Source organism: Danio aesculapii, chromosome 12 (genome assembly GCF_903798145.1).
Source record: "Danio aesculapii chromosome 12, fDanAes4.1, whole genome shotgun sequence".
In the NCBI taxonomy this organism is placed as follows: Eukaryota; Metazoa; Chordata; class Actinopteri; order Cypriniformes; family Danionidae; genus Danio; species Danio aesculapii.
In genome coordinates, this window is record NC_079446.1 from 7039953 (window position 1) to 7058705 (window position 18753).

The 18753-nt window shown below is 37.8% G+C and overlaps 1 protein-coding gene across 3 annotated transcripts; it reads right to left on the bottom strand.

Annotated features, from left to right (window-relative positions):
* Positions 1-1588: 1588 nt before the first annotated feature.
* On the bottom strand, positions 1589-18225 carry a1cf (apobec1 complementation factor). Of its 3 annotated transcripts, none has more exons than XM_056469333.1 (12): positions 18117-18225; positions 12474-12617; positions 11933-12067; positions 11177-11307; positions 10863-11101; positions 10426-10590; positions 8475-8572; positions 7578-7857; positions 6276-6469; positions 6057-6193; positions 5248-5390; positions 1589-2511 (listed from the first exon to the last, which is right to left on the bottom strand). In XM_056469333.1, exons 2-12 carry the CDS (start codon positions 12570-12572, stop codon positions 2372-2374), a joined length of 1761 nt encoding a protein of 586 aa, XP_056325308.1. In that variant the 5' UTR covers positions 12573-12617; positions 18117-18225; the 3' UTR covers positions 1589-2371. The 3 variants fall into 3 exon arrangements, with proteins under 3 accessions (XP_056325308.1, XP_056325307.1, XP_056325309.1); XM_056469332.1 differs by having other exon boundaries at positions 6276-6493; XM_056469334.1 differs by having other exon boundaries at positions 2423-2511; positions 5239-5390; positions 6276-6493.
* Between the last annotated feature and the right edge of the window lie 528 nt (positions 18226-18753).

The following is an 18753-nucleotide window of genomic DNA, read 5'->3' on the forward strand; positions in this document are numbered from 1 at the left end:
TCCAGATGGAAAGTTTTGTTTTGTGTTTGCCTTATGATTAAAGTTGTTGCATGTCCGCCAGTTCCCGCCTCAAAATGATTGAGTTTGAGCTACTTCTACATTAAGGTAGCGTTCAGAAAAAACAAAACACCAGGGAAGAAATTCGACACAGAGGAATATAAAAACCCCACTGCCAGAACTAGCGTTTCGGAAAGTGTTATTGCAGAGCAACACAAACAGTGCGAAAAAGTAAAAATGCACGACAATGCGCAAGGCATGCACCATGGGTTACGCCGATCACTCGACGCAGAAGTATAAACCAGGCTTAATGGACATGGCTTTACCTCTCCGATGACATGTACAAAGGGAAAATGTCAATCAAAGTTTTTCTGCAGACTGTTTTTATGAAGTTTGATTATAAAAAATATAGTATTTTCGTATTTATAGTATCCATTAGAGACTGGGTATATTCACACACTGTTGCTACATAATTGTGTTTAAACTAGGGCTGCACAATATATCGTTTCAGCATCGATATCGCAACGTGCGCATCTGCAATAGTCACATTGCAAGATATGCAATGTTGAGTCTTAATTATTATTAACAAGGAGCCACAGAATTGTATTTAACTACTGTATTTGTACAAAATTTGTACGATTTAAAAATTATTTAAATACATTTCAAATAAAAAACAAGATTATTTTTACTTAACCCACCGGCAGATAGTTTAGCTTGTTTTAAGGAATTACTCTTAATTTAGAAATATTGTAAGGTGAAACAAAACAATATTTTGAATAATACTTTTTTCATATTTGGACTAGAAATGAGGCAAAGTAGTAAAAGCATTTTTTGTATTTGTGATTATTCTATTTCTGTAGCTGAATTAGCTATTTCTGTAGCTTATGACTATTAGACTCTTCAGAAATTCGTCAAGTAGTGCTATTTAAACTATCTTGTGAAACTGTATTCATTAGGGTTGGGTCGATAGACGATACCATCGTCCCTCGCCGATGGCTGATAGACATCATGATGCTGAGCCGGCATCGCAATCCTCCACCCTACCCCAAGCAGCAACCTGCTCACGAAAAATACACACTTAGACCTCGTTTACACTAATATGTCTTTGTTTTTAAATGGCATTTTAGAATGAAAACAATCCGTCCACACTATACCACTGAAAACGCTCATCATGTGACCGCACACTCCCACACACACACTGTTATGCGCTCGTCTGAGCTCCAGGCAGTCAGCGGGTGCTTTAAGCACAAAACGCCAGAGAGCACGTCGGACAGTTTATCAAGGATGTACCGCTGGATTGTCTCACTATAGTTGTTAAATGTGATATTTATTTAATCTTGTCTCTATCTAACGACTTTTTAGTCTTTTGAATTCATCAAGTAACGTGTCCCAGCATCTGTACACTGCTTCAATCTTTCGCTTTCACGCTTGTACTTATTAATTTTAGTGAAAACCTCAGATACTGTTGGTTGGTTCCTGTTGGTTGTGCACATTTTTTACCAACCAAGTTTGTCAACGCCATTATAACGACACAGATCACTCTGCTTATTCATGCCAGAGTTCCGCGGAAAAAGTGATTGACAGGTGGTCATTTGTGTGTAACTTCTGTTTATTTATTTATGATTTGTTTACGGGTAAAACAAAGACCATGCGGGTCAGGTAGTTGAAACGGTAGGCTACAAATAATAAATTCTTTATGAATTAATAATTATTCATAAATAATTAATTCACTGTGACCTACGACGACGATGCCATTGTCCATCGTGATGTTTCACATTAGACATCGTACGATGCCAAATTTGTCAACATCACACAACCCTAGTATTCATATCTAGCAAACAAATAAAATATCGCAACATCAATATCGTGCAGCCCTAGTTTAAACCCCTTGTAAAAGTGATTTTTGCATAACAGGTCCCCTTTAAAACCACATAAATGATTCCGTTTTAAAGATAATCTTTTAGAGTTGAACCAGAGTCAAGCCTAAGTTACTATAAGTCATACTTTATAAAAAATTAATGATCAAACTGGATGGGGGGGGGGGGGGGGGGGGGGTACTATCCTGGATGACCACAAATTATGACACAAGTACCGTTTCAATGAAAGAAATCCATGCCTTGACTAACAGCAATAAAACATATTGTCGTTTTGTTAGGGGTTTTTTTTGGAAAGGTTTGGGATTGATTTGTGGGCAGCCTTCAGGCTGCCCTGTTCCTGAGTAGTCAAAAGATGACTCACAATCTAAAATATTGCAAAAATGCTAACAAAAAATACACTTAGGAAGATAAAAAAAAATCACTACTAAACCTATAAACACAGTCGAACACGTGGAACAGATTAACATAAACACTACAGAGACTGTTAGTTCGTTCTTTTAAAACACTCCATATCCATCGCCACGGGCTGCCACAGCAAAAGCAGGGTAACCCTCATAGGTTGCATAGGCAGTCAGATCCTGGCCCAGAGAAACGGCCTGTTTCAGCTGAGTGCCAGTGGTGCTGGCAATTGCATAACCTGTGGAAACAGCAAAAAAAAAAAAGAGAGAACATGCTTAGGGCTCATTATAAATAAATAAATCTGAATAAAATATTAAAGGGCACCTATGATGAAAATCTACTTTTGTCAGCTGTTTGGACAAAACTGTGTAAATAGTGTATCCACTGCCATATTGGAGTAAATAACTTTTAAATAACTGGAAGTAAATAACTGGAGTAAATCTTTTTACTGCCATTTAAATAGGTTTTCCCCGCCCACCGAATTGATATTTCTATTATAACATATAGAAATTATAATGACTATAAGCTTTAATAACATATATATACAGAACATTTTTTGCAAATAAACTGGGATTAAAATATTTGTTACAACTCTCTGTGGTTTTTATAAGTTTAAAACGTTTTTAAAATAGAGCTTGTTTGTAATAAAGAGAGTAAAATCACAATTCTTAACCGCTGTAATCACCACGGCTGCATGGTGTCAGTAAGCGCTAATATTTGTGTGTGTGTGTGTGTGTGTGTGTGTACTTTAAACGGCATTTGTGTGAGACACGTCATTTCAGAAAGGCTTGTATAAACTCCACCACAAAGACATAAAATAAACTTACTTGGTATTTTTGACTAAGCAGCTGTATTTAGCTTCATCCGAGTCTGTCTCTGTCACTGTGCTGTTTACCTGACATAACGCATGATGAGAGGCAGACACGCATGTGGGAACGGTGGGCGGAGAGAAGCAGCTCATTTCCATTTAAAGCCACAGGCTACAAAAACAGCTACACTGTACTCAGACACCAAAATGGGCAGATTTTGGAGGCTATAATTAATAATCTGATGAGTATTTTAAGCTGACATTTTATAGCCACATTTTGGAGACACCAAAGGCTTACATCTTGTAAAAGGGGTAAAACAGGTGCCTTTTAAGGAATCCTTTACACCAAGGATGATAACTATTAAATTATATTGTCAAAATTCATTCACTCATTTTCTTTTCAGCTTAGTTCCTTTATTAATCCGGGTTCGCCACAGCAAAAAGAACCGCCAACTTATTCAGTATGTTTTAAGCAGCGGATGCCCTTCCAGCCACAACCCATCTCTGGGAAACTATTGTAAAAATAATAAAACAAAAATCACTAGCCAGTAATGTAGCCAGAAAAGAATCTTTAGGTTAAAAGAGAATTTGTTGAGTGTTTCACTGTTAGATTAAATGAGATTACAAAAACTAGTTTTACTAGTCAAATGCTCTGGCAATGCAGTGTATTGAGGACATCTGCTGGTTACAACGTTGTAAATACAACATTTTTTTCTCTCTCTCTCTTTTATTAAACCTTCAAATAACAAACAGTCATTCTCATCTACCATTGTTAAAAGTATTTAACTCTATATACAAGCAGGATAATAATTAAAGTAGTACAAGAAAATAATAATTAAATAAAATATCAAATTATACTACAGCACAAGATAATATATTCTAAATAGAGCTGTGCGATTTGGAGAAAATATCTAACTGCGTTTTTTTTTTTTTTTTTTGACAGATATTGCGATTGCAATTTGGTTTACGATTTAATTCAGGCTTCAAGCTGATTTTAATTTCATTAAAGCTTCAGCTCAATAATCTGTAAGCCGTGGCTACAATTCTGCAACAGCTCTTAAAAATGACCTGTTTTTGTTCTGTGTTTGTGACTTTGAAACCAAGATATTCCCATATTACAAATGCTGTTTTTCTTTGATATTAATTAATCTATTAATGCTCCTGAAGCAGCAGACTCCATAATCCCACAGCACTTTCCTGTTTGTTTAAATTTTTTTTTATTGTGGGCAAAGTTCAGTTGCACAATTCTGATTGGGCAGAATGAAAATGTGCTCACTCAGTTGGCTAGTTATAAATCCAGATCAAATGATTTTGGCACGATTTCCATGACGTAGGGTATTGTGGGGAGTCGTAAATGACAAATGGACGTCGTGACACAAGATTCAAACATTTTTTCTCATGTAATGTGGCATAGTTCACGACACCATCGCAGAAAGTCTAGCATGTTTAATTTTCTAAAGCATAGCGGGCTGGTTTTAAAGCACTTCACCTCAGATGTTATTCGTTATTTTTGTTTACATAAATACATATATATTTTATATTACAGCCTCTTGCGATTAACTAATTTCAACGTTTCACATTGTGATTTGATTTCGATTAATCACATAGCCTTAAATATAAATATTATATAGATCGATAATACACAACTCATACTGTTAGGGTCAGTTTTTTGAGAGTTATAAATTCTGAAAGCTGAACAAATAAGCTTTTTATTGATGTGATTTGTTAATCGGAAATTATTTGACACAATTTGAAAATGATCAATCTGAGGGTTAAAAAAATCTAAATAATTTGAAAATCAGCTTTAAAATTGTCTAAATGAAGTGCTTATAATGCATATTACTAATCAACAATTGAGTTTTAATGTATTTACAGTAGCAAATTTATTATATGTTCATAAATATGAATCCATGATCTTAATTTAATGATTCTAAAGATTTTTGTCATACAAGAAAAATCAATAATTGTATACAATGTGTTTTGGGTGGTGCCAAAAATATACCCATGATTGTTTTTTTTGGTTTGGTCCAGGGTCACATTCTTCTATTATTGTTCTCTGTGTGAAGGGGCCTTAAGTTCTTATTTGGTTGGGAGTAATTTATTTCATTATAACAGAATTTGGATCACAGTAAAATAATAAATATTAGCCTTACAGACCTTACATACCTGGGAATGCAGCAGCAACAGCCGCAGCAGCAGAGGCATCGGCGCCCTCTGTCTGAACACCAAGGATCTGCAGCGTGTGTTCGGCCGCATGCAACTTCGCCTCATCCATCGATGCACAGAGTTTGGCAGGGGTGAATGGGTGTCTGATGGAGCACACAAGTTAGAAGAGTTGTAAACAAATTAGCTAATAATATGGGGATATATTGTGTATTCAGCTGAGTGGTATAGATGAGATGATTTAGGTTTATCTTCACAGAAGTTGGGATTGGCTACATCTGTGACAATTTGCATTGCTATGCCTCGTGTCTGACTAAAGTGTTAAGTGTCTCAAAACCTTGTGAGCTCTTCCAACTTTTGTTGCTGTAAATTCAAACAGTAGTTTTATTAGTAGTTAAAAATAAAATGTATAGAAAATAAATAACTGGATTTAATTATGGATTTACAAATTAAGCACTGGGTTTAGGGAAGAGTTTAAGGTAGTAGTTTACTAGGTAATGCACTAGGTTACTAGGTACAAGTAAACGTATAACAAAACACACCCTAAGTAACATACTGTAATTCAGATTCACAAAAATGTAGACATCGCCCTCTGGTGGATTTGTCATCTGAAACGTGCAATGAAATGTAACCAGATCAACGTATTTACATTTTGCTAAAATGTAGCCTGAATCACGTGTTTACAATGAGCCTGGGTTATTATTGTTACAAGCGACTATGAGATGCCTGAAAATCTAGCTAGGCAGGCAGCTCACTAGGTTTTGAGACCCTGTCAATCTGAGTGTTTGGTTGAAGGAAAGGTTATGGCTTACATATTTGGATATTGAGTAGCAAGAGCAGGGATGGTGACTTTATAAAGGAACAGTTGCCTCTGATCTGGTCCAATAGCAGAGTGAAGCTGGTAGACAGGTTGCCCCCAGTTATTCTTTTGGCAAATATCTTCCAAGATCTGCAAAAACCCAGGCAAAATTGTCCTTGGAGAAATGTTCGGTAATCTGCAATAGATGTTTTCGCTGAGGATATGAGTGTACCTGTGGGGCGTGTTTGATGCCTTGGGGCTTCAGAGTGACTGGGTTCATGGGCGTGAGCTCCATGCCAGGAAGAAGGTCATAGAGCTTGTCGTCGGGGCGTTTGTCTGTCTTGAGTTGGTATGTGGCACAGCCACGACCCACACCTGCATAGGCAAGATATCCTCGCCCGCCTAAACCACGTACGCCCGCTGCCCCTACAGGTACATTCATGTAAATTTCTAGGAATGCAAGAAGGCATTAAGTCGAATCAAATCACCAGAAATCACCCAGGTTTCAATCAAGACTCAGAGAAAGTAATCATCATATGGATATACTCCAAGCCAGCACATTACAGAAGATGCATTTCTGATTCTTTTGTCTGATTAGTATTTTTGATGATTTGATACCCTTGATTTTTGGACCCCATCCATTCAGAAAAATATATATCACTGAACTGTAATATGCAGGCATGGATAACAATTTCAAAAGGACTAACTGCCAAGAACAATATTGTTGAATACATTGGGTTTAAAGTCACATGCAAATGAAGATGCAAATATTATATGTTTTAACTGCCACAAGGAAACATTATGTAAAGATATTCATGTTCCCTGGGTCTTTTGCCTAGCTGTCTCTTTAAAGTCAACATGAAATTCAAATGCACTCAATTTTACTTCTGATGATACTGCACATAGTTTGCAAGTGCATGTTATTTCAATAAAAGCAAATGTTTTTTTCATCGCATATCGTATTATGCAATTTCACACACAATTGTTTGTGTGACATAAATGTAGAATACGTTTCATGTTGATTTTAAAAATCATGTATGAATTATAGCTCTGTGTAGTAAATGCTTTACTACTGATTACAGAACCGTTTGTACTGCCAAAATGCACACGAAGACCATCTATCTATCTATCTATCTATCTATCTATCTATCTATCTATCTATCTATCTATCTATCTATCTATCTATCTATCTATCTATTCATCCATCCATCCATCCATCCATCCATCCATCCAATCATCCATCCATCCATCCATCCATCCATCCATCCATCCATCCATCCATCCATCCATCCATCCATCCATCCATCCATCCATCCATCCATCCATCCATCCATCCATCCATCCATCCATCCATCCATCCATCCATCTAATAGATTTTTTGGTAATGATCAGAATGATTGTATATTAAAACTATTGCATTTTTAATAGATAATTCAAACCCTGATTGATGGTTTCGAAAGGATTTCGTTGGAGGTGATTGTGAAATATTTAATCACATCTGCAACAGATTCAGTAAGTGAATGAGATTACTCACCTCTCACAGAGGGTGTGCGGACAAGACCCCTGGTACTCATTTGCCCCTTAGTACTGGGGAAGCGGAACTGGTTTGGGATGGTTGCGTATGCATGGGGGGCGTAGAATATCGGTGCTCCTAGGTAGGCAGCTGAGGGATCGTACATCTGGCCTACAGTGTAAGCATAATCTCCTTGGAGCACAGTACCACCACGGCCCCCTGTGCCTCGGGTGTACCGCACATAGCTGTCCTTGTCCACAGGCTTGGCCAATGTGACCTCAATTGGTGAACCGTCAATAACCTAGTGGGAGGTGCGAGTTTATTATTTGCATTTATTTCTTAAGGATTAGATTAACCTTTTTTCACTGCCTGGTCAGTGTAAATCAGGGTGAACAATAAGCCAGGTGGGGCCAGTAGTCGAGCTGCGGTACCAAAATAAAGCTTTACTCTAAAACCAACCCTTAGCACACCTTTCTATCTTTATTGCAAAAAAGACAGATGTCCAGGATCAGGGAAAAGACAAATGGAATACTAAACTAAATAAATAAATGCTTCCAATCATATAAGATTAGTCCAAGTTCTGCAAATTGTCTCTAGTATTTAGTAGTTCTGTTCACGTAAGTAGCCTTAAACATCACATATACTGTAAATATATGTGGCTGCATCTGGTCCACACAACATTCCTGATTCTCCCTAATCAGGTACACTGGAACTTGTTTTTATGACCACTCCTCAAGCCACACTATGGGCTTATATGGACTAAGGTATTCAGTGGGTCAAACCCCATTGGATTTTGGTCGCAAGGACGACTCATCAAAGTTAAAGCCCTTGAAGTACTGTGCATACATGACTGGCTCTGACATGCAGTAACATGCTTGCTTTTGGAGAGAGGAAAATGGTTACTAAGTGGTGCCTCACCTTTCCATTCAGTGTATTCATGGCATTGATGGCGTCCTCCCTTTGAGAGAAATGAACAAAAGCATAGTCTCGGATCTTCTTCACACGTTCAACAGCACCTGTGAATTAGAAAATACTTAGTATTCTTTTATTGTAAAGTATAAATCAATAAAGTATTTGCAGAGGTAAATAATGTAAATACTCATAAATACTATTTAAAATAGGGTTAGAGATTCTAACTAAGATTTAAACAGCATAATTCACCCACAATTTTACTCAATTTCATGTCATTCCAATCCTATATGACCGATTTAAAACAATTACAATCTGCATAAAAATGAGATCTAGATTTTTGTAGACCCATACTGCTGGGTTGGCCAACACTCATTTTGGAAAGCAATAGTTTAACTCTTAACTCTAATCTAACACAACTGAAAAATGTAGTCAAACGTATCCAAAATAGCCCCTTTAAAATTCCCTTGATTATTCCACTAAAATAGACGTCTTGAAGGAGTGAATGAAAATGAGTGAGTGAACTTGAGCACTAAGTGCACCAGAAGAGATGCCATTTTTTGTGCTTTGCTGGTTTATAAATCCCTTAGATTGGATTTTTTTACACTTTCTAGTTCAGACCCTCTGATAGTTATTTAACACTTAGTTGTATATTAGTAATTAAACCCAATATTTTGATTTTTGTAATGTATACAGGCATTATTTTAATTAAATATCAATTTGTTTACAAACTTACACTTATAAAATTCCACTGTGGATGCCATCTAGTGGTCAGATGTAAAAAAAAAAATTAATTCAAGTATGTGAACTCCCACGGTGCATTATTGGTATTTTTAGCTGCTAAATATACATAGGTTGTACAATCATTATTGCAGTGCATTATGGGATTGATCAAGTGCACTTTAGAACTTCTACTAAGGTTTCGGGACCACTACAAATGGCTGCTCCCTCAAATAGTGCACTATTCAATTTTATTCACATTTTATTTAAGATAAAGCCAAGGTCTCTAAAAAGCCACATGGAGGTGAGTAGAGAGTTAGACAACCAAAACTCTTGTGGACCTGAGTTAGCCACTTTTGTATCTGGATGCAGCCTTTATGATGCAAGTTGAAATTGCATCGGCCAGAGATGCATTGTCAGACACAATGCACCCAATGGAGCCCTCAATGCATCGAGTCTGAAGACAGACCCCTCTCACTTTTGCCATCAGTGAAAAAACAAGTCAAACACACTAAGAAAAGAAAAAAATAGAAAAAAAAGTTATGTAAGTTGGGCCAACGTGAGTGTGAAGACAGGTATAGCAGAATGTTCACTTTGGCCCAATCCCAATTCTATTTTTTACCCCTTCCCCTTGAAGGGCTTCAAATTTCAGAAATGGCACAACACTACAACACCCGCACACGTCATCTTATGTTGTTGTGAGATGCGAGCTCTTCATATGAGATTAATGATGGCAACTGCTGTAGTTATTCCAGTTGAATTAATTGTTTTAAAAAAACATGACCGTAAAACACGAACGCTGTTATAAATGTATTAATATTATTGCTTGTTTGTTGTAAAAATGTAAATAATTAAAAATATATAAATTTGATATCTCTTGATTTGCATGTGCCACCAAATTGCAGTTGTAGCTGATGTATTCTGGGAAACTTTCGTACGCCTTGGTTTCTAGTGTGGTCCTGGAAAATCTTAGTTGTCCTTCCCCTTAACCCTATGCTTTCAAGTTAAAGATAATTGGGACACCCCTACACTTTCAAGTGGATGCACAAAACAAGGGGTAAGGATCATACAGCATATTAGAGAAGAAAGGTCTTTTGACAATTTGATGGCTTTCACACCTATGATTTTCACCTGGCAGATTTCAGAATGAGTGTAAAAAGTTCTAACCACTTGCATTGAACGACTGAACTGAGCGTTGTGTCCAGAATATTAGATAGGCTTCTTATTTTTGGCAACTCACCAGGTTTGATGCTATTGAACTCCTTTTCAATAGTCTCCTCTGTGGTGGGCAACATCAGATTACGAACATAGAGGATCTTCACTGTGGCCATGGTGTCCTCATCTACTTCCACTTCAGGTTCAGCCCAGTCGACTGCAATAGGATGACCCCACAGCTGAATCCTTCCTGGAAAGGAGGGAGAAAACAGTGTTGGTGGCTGGTCTTTTTTTTTTTTTTTTTATCTCTCGCTCATCTCTTCTGGGCAATGAACTAAGTATCTTTGGACCCAACATGAGTTCAGCCTGAGGGAAATCAATAAAACCTTGCCTTGTTCTGGAAGCTGATAATTGCCTTGAAATATGTCAGTACATTTGGAACAAAAGTGGAAGTGGTTTCTGGGCAAGACAACTGGGTTGATATCTAATGGAGCTGAAATATTTTTGACTTTTTGGTTTCACCTGGGAGCAGTTTCCTCCTGGCCATGGCAGCAGCTCTGTGGGTCTCATATTCCACAAATGCAAAACCTCGGTTCTTGGCCTTGTCAGCAGCGCTTGGGTAAACAATGACATCCATGACACCATCCGTCACTTTCTTCATCTCTGCCAGGATCTCTTCTCTCTTTTTAGTCTTTGGAATACCACCCACAAATAGGCGACAGTTGTCTACACTTGCACACACACCCAGAAGCCTTCCATTCCTGCATGAAGATGCGTGAGAACTGTCAATTTTTTGGTTAGAAAATGGTTTATCCACTAAATATCCAATGACTCACCGGATTTCATAGTTGTTGAGCTGTTTCATGGCATTCTTAGCTTCTTGTTTTGTGGAGAAGGTAACAAATGCATAGCCTCGATTGTTGCCATTGAAGTCCATCATCATCCGTACTTCATAAATTTTGCCAAACTATAAAAAAGGTAAGTGTAACTTTTAAATTCACTACATTTAAATGTCTCAGGAAGCCTGTTTTCACTTAAATATGAACTTACCCAGCAGTTTAATTTAAATTTTAATATAATGTAACCTAATATTTGGATTTGTCCAATGTGAGTTATGTGGCCCTGTTTATTTTTTAGATGGGGTGGGAACCGCCAACCTGATTTTACCAAGTAGGACATGTTCCTGGATTAACATCTATGTTGATCCTGGAACAACATTACAATCAGCCAATCAGAATTATGAGATATGTTTACCGTTTATGTTAAGTTTAGGCTTATGGTTAGGTTTAGGCACTTCTACGTGAGTGTTATCCTGCTATTATTCCCCTCTGATTTTGGGAATAATTTAAAGTTATTGTTGGGTTAGGGGTAGGGAATAGGTATGGATTACATTTTTGAACAAAAATTATGTTTAAGGACCAACATAGATTTTAATCCAGGATCGCATCGTACTTGGCAAAATCAGGACGTGGGAACAGACTTCCGTTTGGTTAAACGACTTTTACTTTTAAAAGACTTTTAAAAGACATTTACTTTGAATATTTTAGAATATTATTCTGAATTAATTTTCTGTTGACCAGTTTTCCTCATACTTTTTCACAGAGTGGCACCAGTTCATCTTCAAAGAGGTCTCGAGGAAGCTTTCCCACAAAAATCTCACTGCCTCTTTCGGGAGGTGAGCCTTCCCATCCAGGAGGTGGGCCACCGTATCTCCTCTGGCCATTTTCCTGAGGAGAAAACAACTGCGATGACTCTATAGTACAAGTTAATAAATACACTGAGATGACCAGAAGGTAAAGTCATAAAAGATAGTGGTAAATGATACGGTGATACTATAGATGACAAGGCAAATCATTCTACTGATCCTTATGTTTCATTTGTTTGCAGATGACAGAGATTTTCCATTTTTGCCACATGAGGGTGCTACTACACAACACACTAAAAGCTGCTAAAGATAACAAGACAGATATACAGTCAGAATATTCCCTATAATTAAACAAAATGGATCTTATGGACCTCATTGCGATATGGAATTTCAGTTTTTTTAAAGTAAAAGTCAAGGTAAGACGTGTTCATATTCCATTATCCCACATGGGCACCTGTCCAGTTACCTAAAGCTGGGTTAATTCCTACCTGGTGTATGTGATATCCAGTGCGCTGGATAAGAGATCGCAGCGCAGCTTCTTTCTGTGTGCCAGTCAGTCCATCCCCACATTTTTGATTGGTTTCCATTGTGAGTGATTATCAGCAATAAATCAGCAAAATTAGGGGTGCTCACTGAAATTAAATCAAAGTTCAAACACACATAAATGACAGGGAAAGATAGCGTACTCTTGTTTTAAAGCCGAATAAGATGATAAGCCTAGACTCATGGATGGGTTCAAAGGTAAGAGGTTTGTATGTCCTAACCGTACCCTTTCGAACAACAATAATCTATTGCCATTTTTCTCATTTATATGTAAATTTTCAACTGTGGGAGAACTCAACGGAAAAGGAATGTGGTTATTTGGTCTAAATATAAACATGTTACTTGCTAAATTTAATCACTGACTTCAAAGTCAGTTTGAAGTGCATGAAGAAAGCTCTGGGTATACCGTATATTAGCTTTTTATCTGCTGGGCAGTGTTGGCAAGAAAAGTGGGGAAAGAAACATTTTCCTCACCACCGGGTCAAGGACCGCAGTGTAATATTTAACTGAAGAGAGCAAATCAAAACAGCAGACAATGATTGAGTCACATATGGTTCAATAGGAGGACATCTTTATCCGCCCTATTTTCATACTTTGTTTTAACTCGAAATCAGTCTTAATTCTATTATTACATCAGAAGAGTGTATAAATAACTCAGGGTTTAGGAATAGTTCATACAAAAGAAGATTCTGCCATCATTTACTTGTTCTCATGGCATTTCAAACATTTTAACTGTCTTTGTTCTGTAGAAGACAAAATATGACTATACTTTTATACAGTAACTACTTTATACAATGGGATCCAAAAGGAACACTGTTTTACAAGTCTAAAGACAAATGAATATATAGTTTTTTTTTAAACTACACCTTAAAGTTTTTAGTTACAGTATGCTATTGATTAAATGTAGAATTTTAATAATATGAAACAAAATTAATGTGGACAGCAGCACTGATCATTTTATTTTTATTGAGGGATATTTCACCTAAAATTTAAAAATGTATAGTTTATTTACACACGCTCAGGGTAACAAGCATTAAATGCTAGTAGTACATTAAAGAGGACTTTTGGCTGAATCTGTGATTACTATATAATGCAAGTCAATGGTCACCCATTTTTGAGATTAATAATATATACAAATAAGTCCAAATCAATTGTCATGGCTACTGATAGTATACAGAGGTCTTATGATGCGAAATGACTGGTCTGTGCAAGAAATTCAACATTATTTACAGTATTACCTTTAATCAAAGTGTAGTGAGTGCAAGGTTCAGGTCGCCGAGAACTGTTTATCCAGATTAAAATAACTGTTTATTATAGATTAAAACGAATAATTCATTCATTCATTCATTCATTTTCTTTTCGGCTTAGTCCCTTTATTAATCAGTGGTCATCACAGCGGAATCAATGCCAATTTATCTAGCATATGTTTTATGCAGCAGATGCCCTTTCAGCTGCAACCCATCACTGGGAAAAGCACTCTCATTCACACTCACATATATATGGACAGTTTAGCTTACCCATTTTGCCTGTACCGCATGTCTTTGAACTGTGGGGGAAACGGGAGCACCCGGAGGAAACCCACGTGAACACGGGGAGAACATGCAAACTCCACACAGAAATGGCAACTGACCCATCCGAGGCTCAAACCAGCGACCTTCTTGCTGTGAGGCGACAGTGCTACCCACTGCGCCACCGCGAATAATATTTAAGAAAATGTTCTGTATCTTAAAAGGCAGATCTTTTTGCTCAGTGCGTCATCAGAAGCCACAGAGATTAATTTGGACATGTTTTTATGTGTTTACATTTAATCGCAAAAACAGATGACCATTGACTTGCAATATACGATTCACCAAGTACCCCGTATTGAGCAAAATCTTCTTTTAAGGTGTGTGTAAAAAGGTGTATATTTTGCTAGCACACATTATTCTTTATGTAAATAATTAATCAGGGGATGTTAATCCTTTTAGGAAATTTTTTTTGTTTTGGTAACCTTCAATCCAACCCAAGCTCATTCTGATTACGTACCCCTGTATACATTTTTGGAGAGAGCAAAATACGGCCAAGGAGCTATGTTTTTTTTGCAGTTTTCGCGAATCCACTAGAGGCCACTGTGCACACTTTTTCAGATCTCAAATTTCTCTCGCGAGTGCCACGTAAATCCACCAAAGGCCGCTGTCGACTGACTCACTGACTGATTGACTGATTCTCCTTACCCTCCCCCTTCCATAAACCCAACCAATAGTGTTTTCAAAAGCACCGATTGACTCGCTTACTTCCTTTCCTAAACCCAATCGCAGTGTTTTCAAAAGCAATCCAGAAAAAGAAAAGCCCTTATGGCAGCCTGATTTTTACCACGTTTTCAGGTTTTACCACATTCTTACCCTGTTATTTACTTGTTTATTTTATTTTTTGGCTTTTGTTTTACCTGCTTTCTGGAACCATTCTTCGTTGGACCCGAACCCTTTCAACACAGTCAACTCTGCTGTGTCTCAAGTCCACTAACGTATGTATCGCGGTAACAGCAGAAAAGCCGTCCATACGGAGGCCAGCTGGTAAGCGTGAAAAGGAACAGCATCATACCGCCCCGAAGCATTCGTTTTAAAGACGAAATGCAGCCATTCGTACTTCTGGCTACATACTTCGCAATCTCCAGAAATGTATATAGGACTATGTTTTCAGAATGAGCCTATGTTGTCTCAATCAAAGTCTGCCCATTTGCTTCAGCGTTTGGACTGGCGGTCCGACCATATGCTTAACCCTTTACCCTTAGTTTGCTATAAGGGGAATGATGCACAAAAATAAAGCTCCGCCCTCTACTCAATATTCTGTTTTAGTTGAAAGTACATAAATCTGGTTCACACAGACTTCTATGTTCTACTGAAGAAAAAGTCACCTACAGTACATCTTCAATAGACTGAGGGTGAGTAAATAAACTGCAAATTTTAATTTCTGGGTGAACTGTCCTTTTAATTTCAGGATAACAAGTTATCACATCACAATATAATCGCCTTTATGTGCAGACTTTGTCGATTAAGCAAATTTGAGCATAGTAAGGCATGACTGAAATGCACTTCTGACCAAAATTGGGCAAGCAGTAGACTTAACCAAAAAGTAAGCAAAAAAAAATCTCCATTTATCTAGACCTATTATTAACAAGATCTCCTTTGTGATTATGCTGTTTTCAAGATGAAGTGCTATCAAGCGTGATTGAATCGCACAGCCACGGGTCTTTAAAATCATCAGTGGAGTGTCTATTTGTCTTTGTCTTTTTTTCAGCTTCACTTGATCAAAGGGAGATGCTGAAGACAACAAAGCAGCGTGAGTACAGAATAGGGGTCAAAGGTGGCAAGACTGCTAGCCTTTTTCAGAAGCACTTCAGCATCTGCATGTAATCATGACAGCAATGGTGATACCATGATCACTGTTTCTCTATAAGTGGCTCAAAAAAGACAAAAACAAACTGGTCTATATTTGGTGTAAAATTCTGTTTGACAGTTTTGAGAGCCGAATCTAAACTCCTTCCAATACCCAGATCTAAGGTAAAATCTAATGGAAATCAAACCTCTGTATTGGAATGATAGAAATGAGATCGGCTTCCACTTTGTCCGAGTCTTGCCTTAATATTCATTTATTCTCCATTGCTGATAGGTTAGAGCCGCACGATGGCTCAGTTGTTAGCACTGTCGCCTCACAGCAAGAAGGTTGCTGGTTCAAGCCCCAGCTGGGTCAGTTAGCATTTCTGTGTGGAGTTTGCATGTTCACCCCGAGTTCATGTGAGTTTCCACCGGGTGGCATCTGCTACGTAAAACATATGCTGGATAAGTTGGCAGTTCATTCCGCTGTGGCGACCCCTGATTAATAAAGGGAATAACCCAAAGGAAAATGAATTATAGGTTATAATAATAGGTGTCTTGCTGTAATAGTTGTCTTGTCATGCTTCCAGTACTGAGTTACAACTGGAAGGGCATCTGCTGCGTAAAAAACATATACTGGAATAGTTGGCAGTTCATTCCGCTGCAGTGACCTCTAAAATAAAGACTAAGCCAATGGAAAAATAATGAATGTAAAGCATTTTAGTCGGCCTGCAGCTATTTTTGAATCTGCTTTATAAATAAAATGTACTGACCTTAAACTTGACGCTACTGTAAATACACTTATAGACACTTATTTTACACACATTTTTAGTGCAGTCTAAACTTATGAAATTATACTACTACATTACATTGATAAAAGATCCACTTAGTTGTGAAAATATACTTTTTTATGCCTAGTACATTCAGTGTGCGAGGATTTCCATGGTGATCTTAAAAAAAAAAAGCAGGATCACGATGCCCTGGCAGTCTGTAAGCTCTTTTGAATTTGCCATTCTATTCAGAAGTTCTACAATGCAACGCATCTCGCTAGCAATGACAGAGCTAATGTGTTTGCCTTTGCAAATTCAATAGCTTACGCAAGCGCATAGGACAGAGTTTCTTCAGACTGAATGTACTTCACTGAGTGAGATGCTATTACCACACGATACCGAAATGTTGGCTTTTATTAAACCCATACAGTGCAAGTGACCAACAATCTTTAATAGTAGGGGTCACAAATGATCCTGAAGCGTCAGGGACACAAGAGTGATGGCCGAGCATTAGAAATCCATTAAAGAGAGCGTTTTTTTTAAAGACAGTTGGGAAAGGACTCCATTAGTCTGCTGTCCATCCATTGCTCTCTTCTGGACAGCCTGGTAACCGTTTGCATAAACAAGATAACTAGACGTGCTCTTATCATGCCTGGATCACTGGCTGCTTTTCAGCGCATGTTGACTGAAGCTAAATACACACGTTCTGAAGGCCATTGTGCTGGACAGAAAGTGCAACGCAGGTGCGGGGAATATAGTATTTTGTAATTGCGCTTCAATTGCATATTACATGGTCCTTGACACTGTTTTTATAGTAGGATAAAACACATGGTTTTAGTTTTGAACCTCCCACTCCAACCACACACATAGACTCAGAATGAAGGTATAAAACTGTAATTGGTTATGAAAGTTCGATTTCTGTATCTCTATACCCCTTAAGTGTATAAACAAGGATGCAGCAGAGTTTGCACAATGCTGATGCTGTCAAACCATTGGTGTATTTAGTCAGTACGGTGGTGTTCAATGAGTACCACATTTTGAAATGCCATATGCTGAAGCATTTCAATAACAGCAGTGATTAGCTGAGTCTGCGTTACAGTTTATCGTCTTACAAATATGAAAAAATCACATGTGCATGCATAAATGTCAAACTTTAATAGTTGGAGAAAGCTTAAAGGTGATGGGTAGCTCATTTCAGCATTATAACCACTGATAAAGCATGCCAACATATCTGTCATGTGAATAATTATCTGTAATATTAGTCAAGTTAGCATGTATACCTTATTGATGACCCCTTGTGTAGTTTATATAAACATTGCTTTTGCAATCATGCTGTGAATTATTTTATAAATGTGTAATAGTGCAGTTAAAAGCATTAAGATAACAGTGCCATATGGATGAGCAGTTTTTTTTGACACTGATAAGGCACGATGTCACATAATTTGTTATTAAAAAGGCGACTTACCTGAGCAATTTCAGAGATCACCACCCGGAAGACTCAGACCCTCATTCTGCTGAATTTGGCAACGTGTCACTGGGGTGATTCTGTAATCACATCATATCAAACTCCAAAGGTTCACTGTCCTGGGGCTGCTTTACAAGCCGGCGAGGTTAAACGTTAACCAGCTCTATCTCTGCCTCTCGCTGTAGGCCAGCCCTTTGACCAGGAACAGCACGATCACGCTTCGCCTGCAGCAGGGAGACTCCTTTTTTTATTAATTAATTTAAATAATTTATTTTGATAGATTTTTTTAAGAGTCTGTTTTCTACATTCTGCGCATGATGATTTTAAAGAGGTGGGGATCAGCAGTTTAGCAGTACACTGTTACAATGAATCACCAACTATTCTGGCATATGTTTAATGCAGTGGATGCCCTTCTAGCCGCAACCCAGCACTGGGAAACACCCATACACTCTCACACTCATACATTCATTTGTGTATTCATTTTCCTTTGGCGTAGTCCCTTTATTAATCAGGGGTCACCACAGTGAAATGAACCGCCAACTTATCCAGCATATGTTTTATGCACCGGATGCCCTTCCAGCTGCAACCCAGCACTGGGAAACACCCATACACTCTCACACTCATACATTCATTTTGT

Bases quoted from the DNA above. Each gene is read 5' to 3' on its own strand.
- a1cf (XM_056469332.1), bottom strand. From the start codon at position 12,572: ATGGAAACCAATCAAAAATGTGGGGATGGACTGACTGGCACACAGAAA. The intron at 12,068-12,473 runs GTAGGAATTAAC...TTTTCTCCTCAG, and splicing joins CTGGATATCACATACACCAG to GAAAATGGCCAGAGGAGATA. The intron at 5,391-6,056 runs GTAAGCCATAAC...GTGCTCCATCAG, and splicing joins GCTACTCAATATCCAAATAT to ACACCCATTCACCCCTGCCA.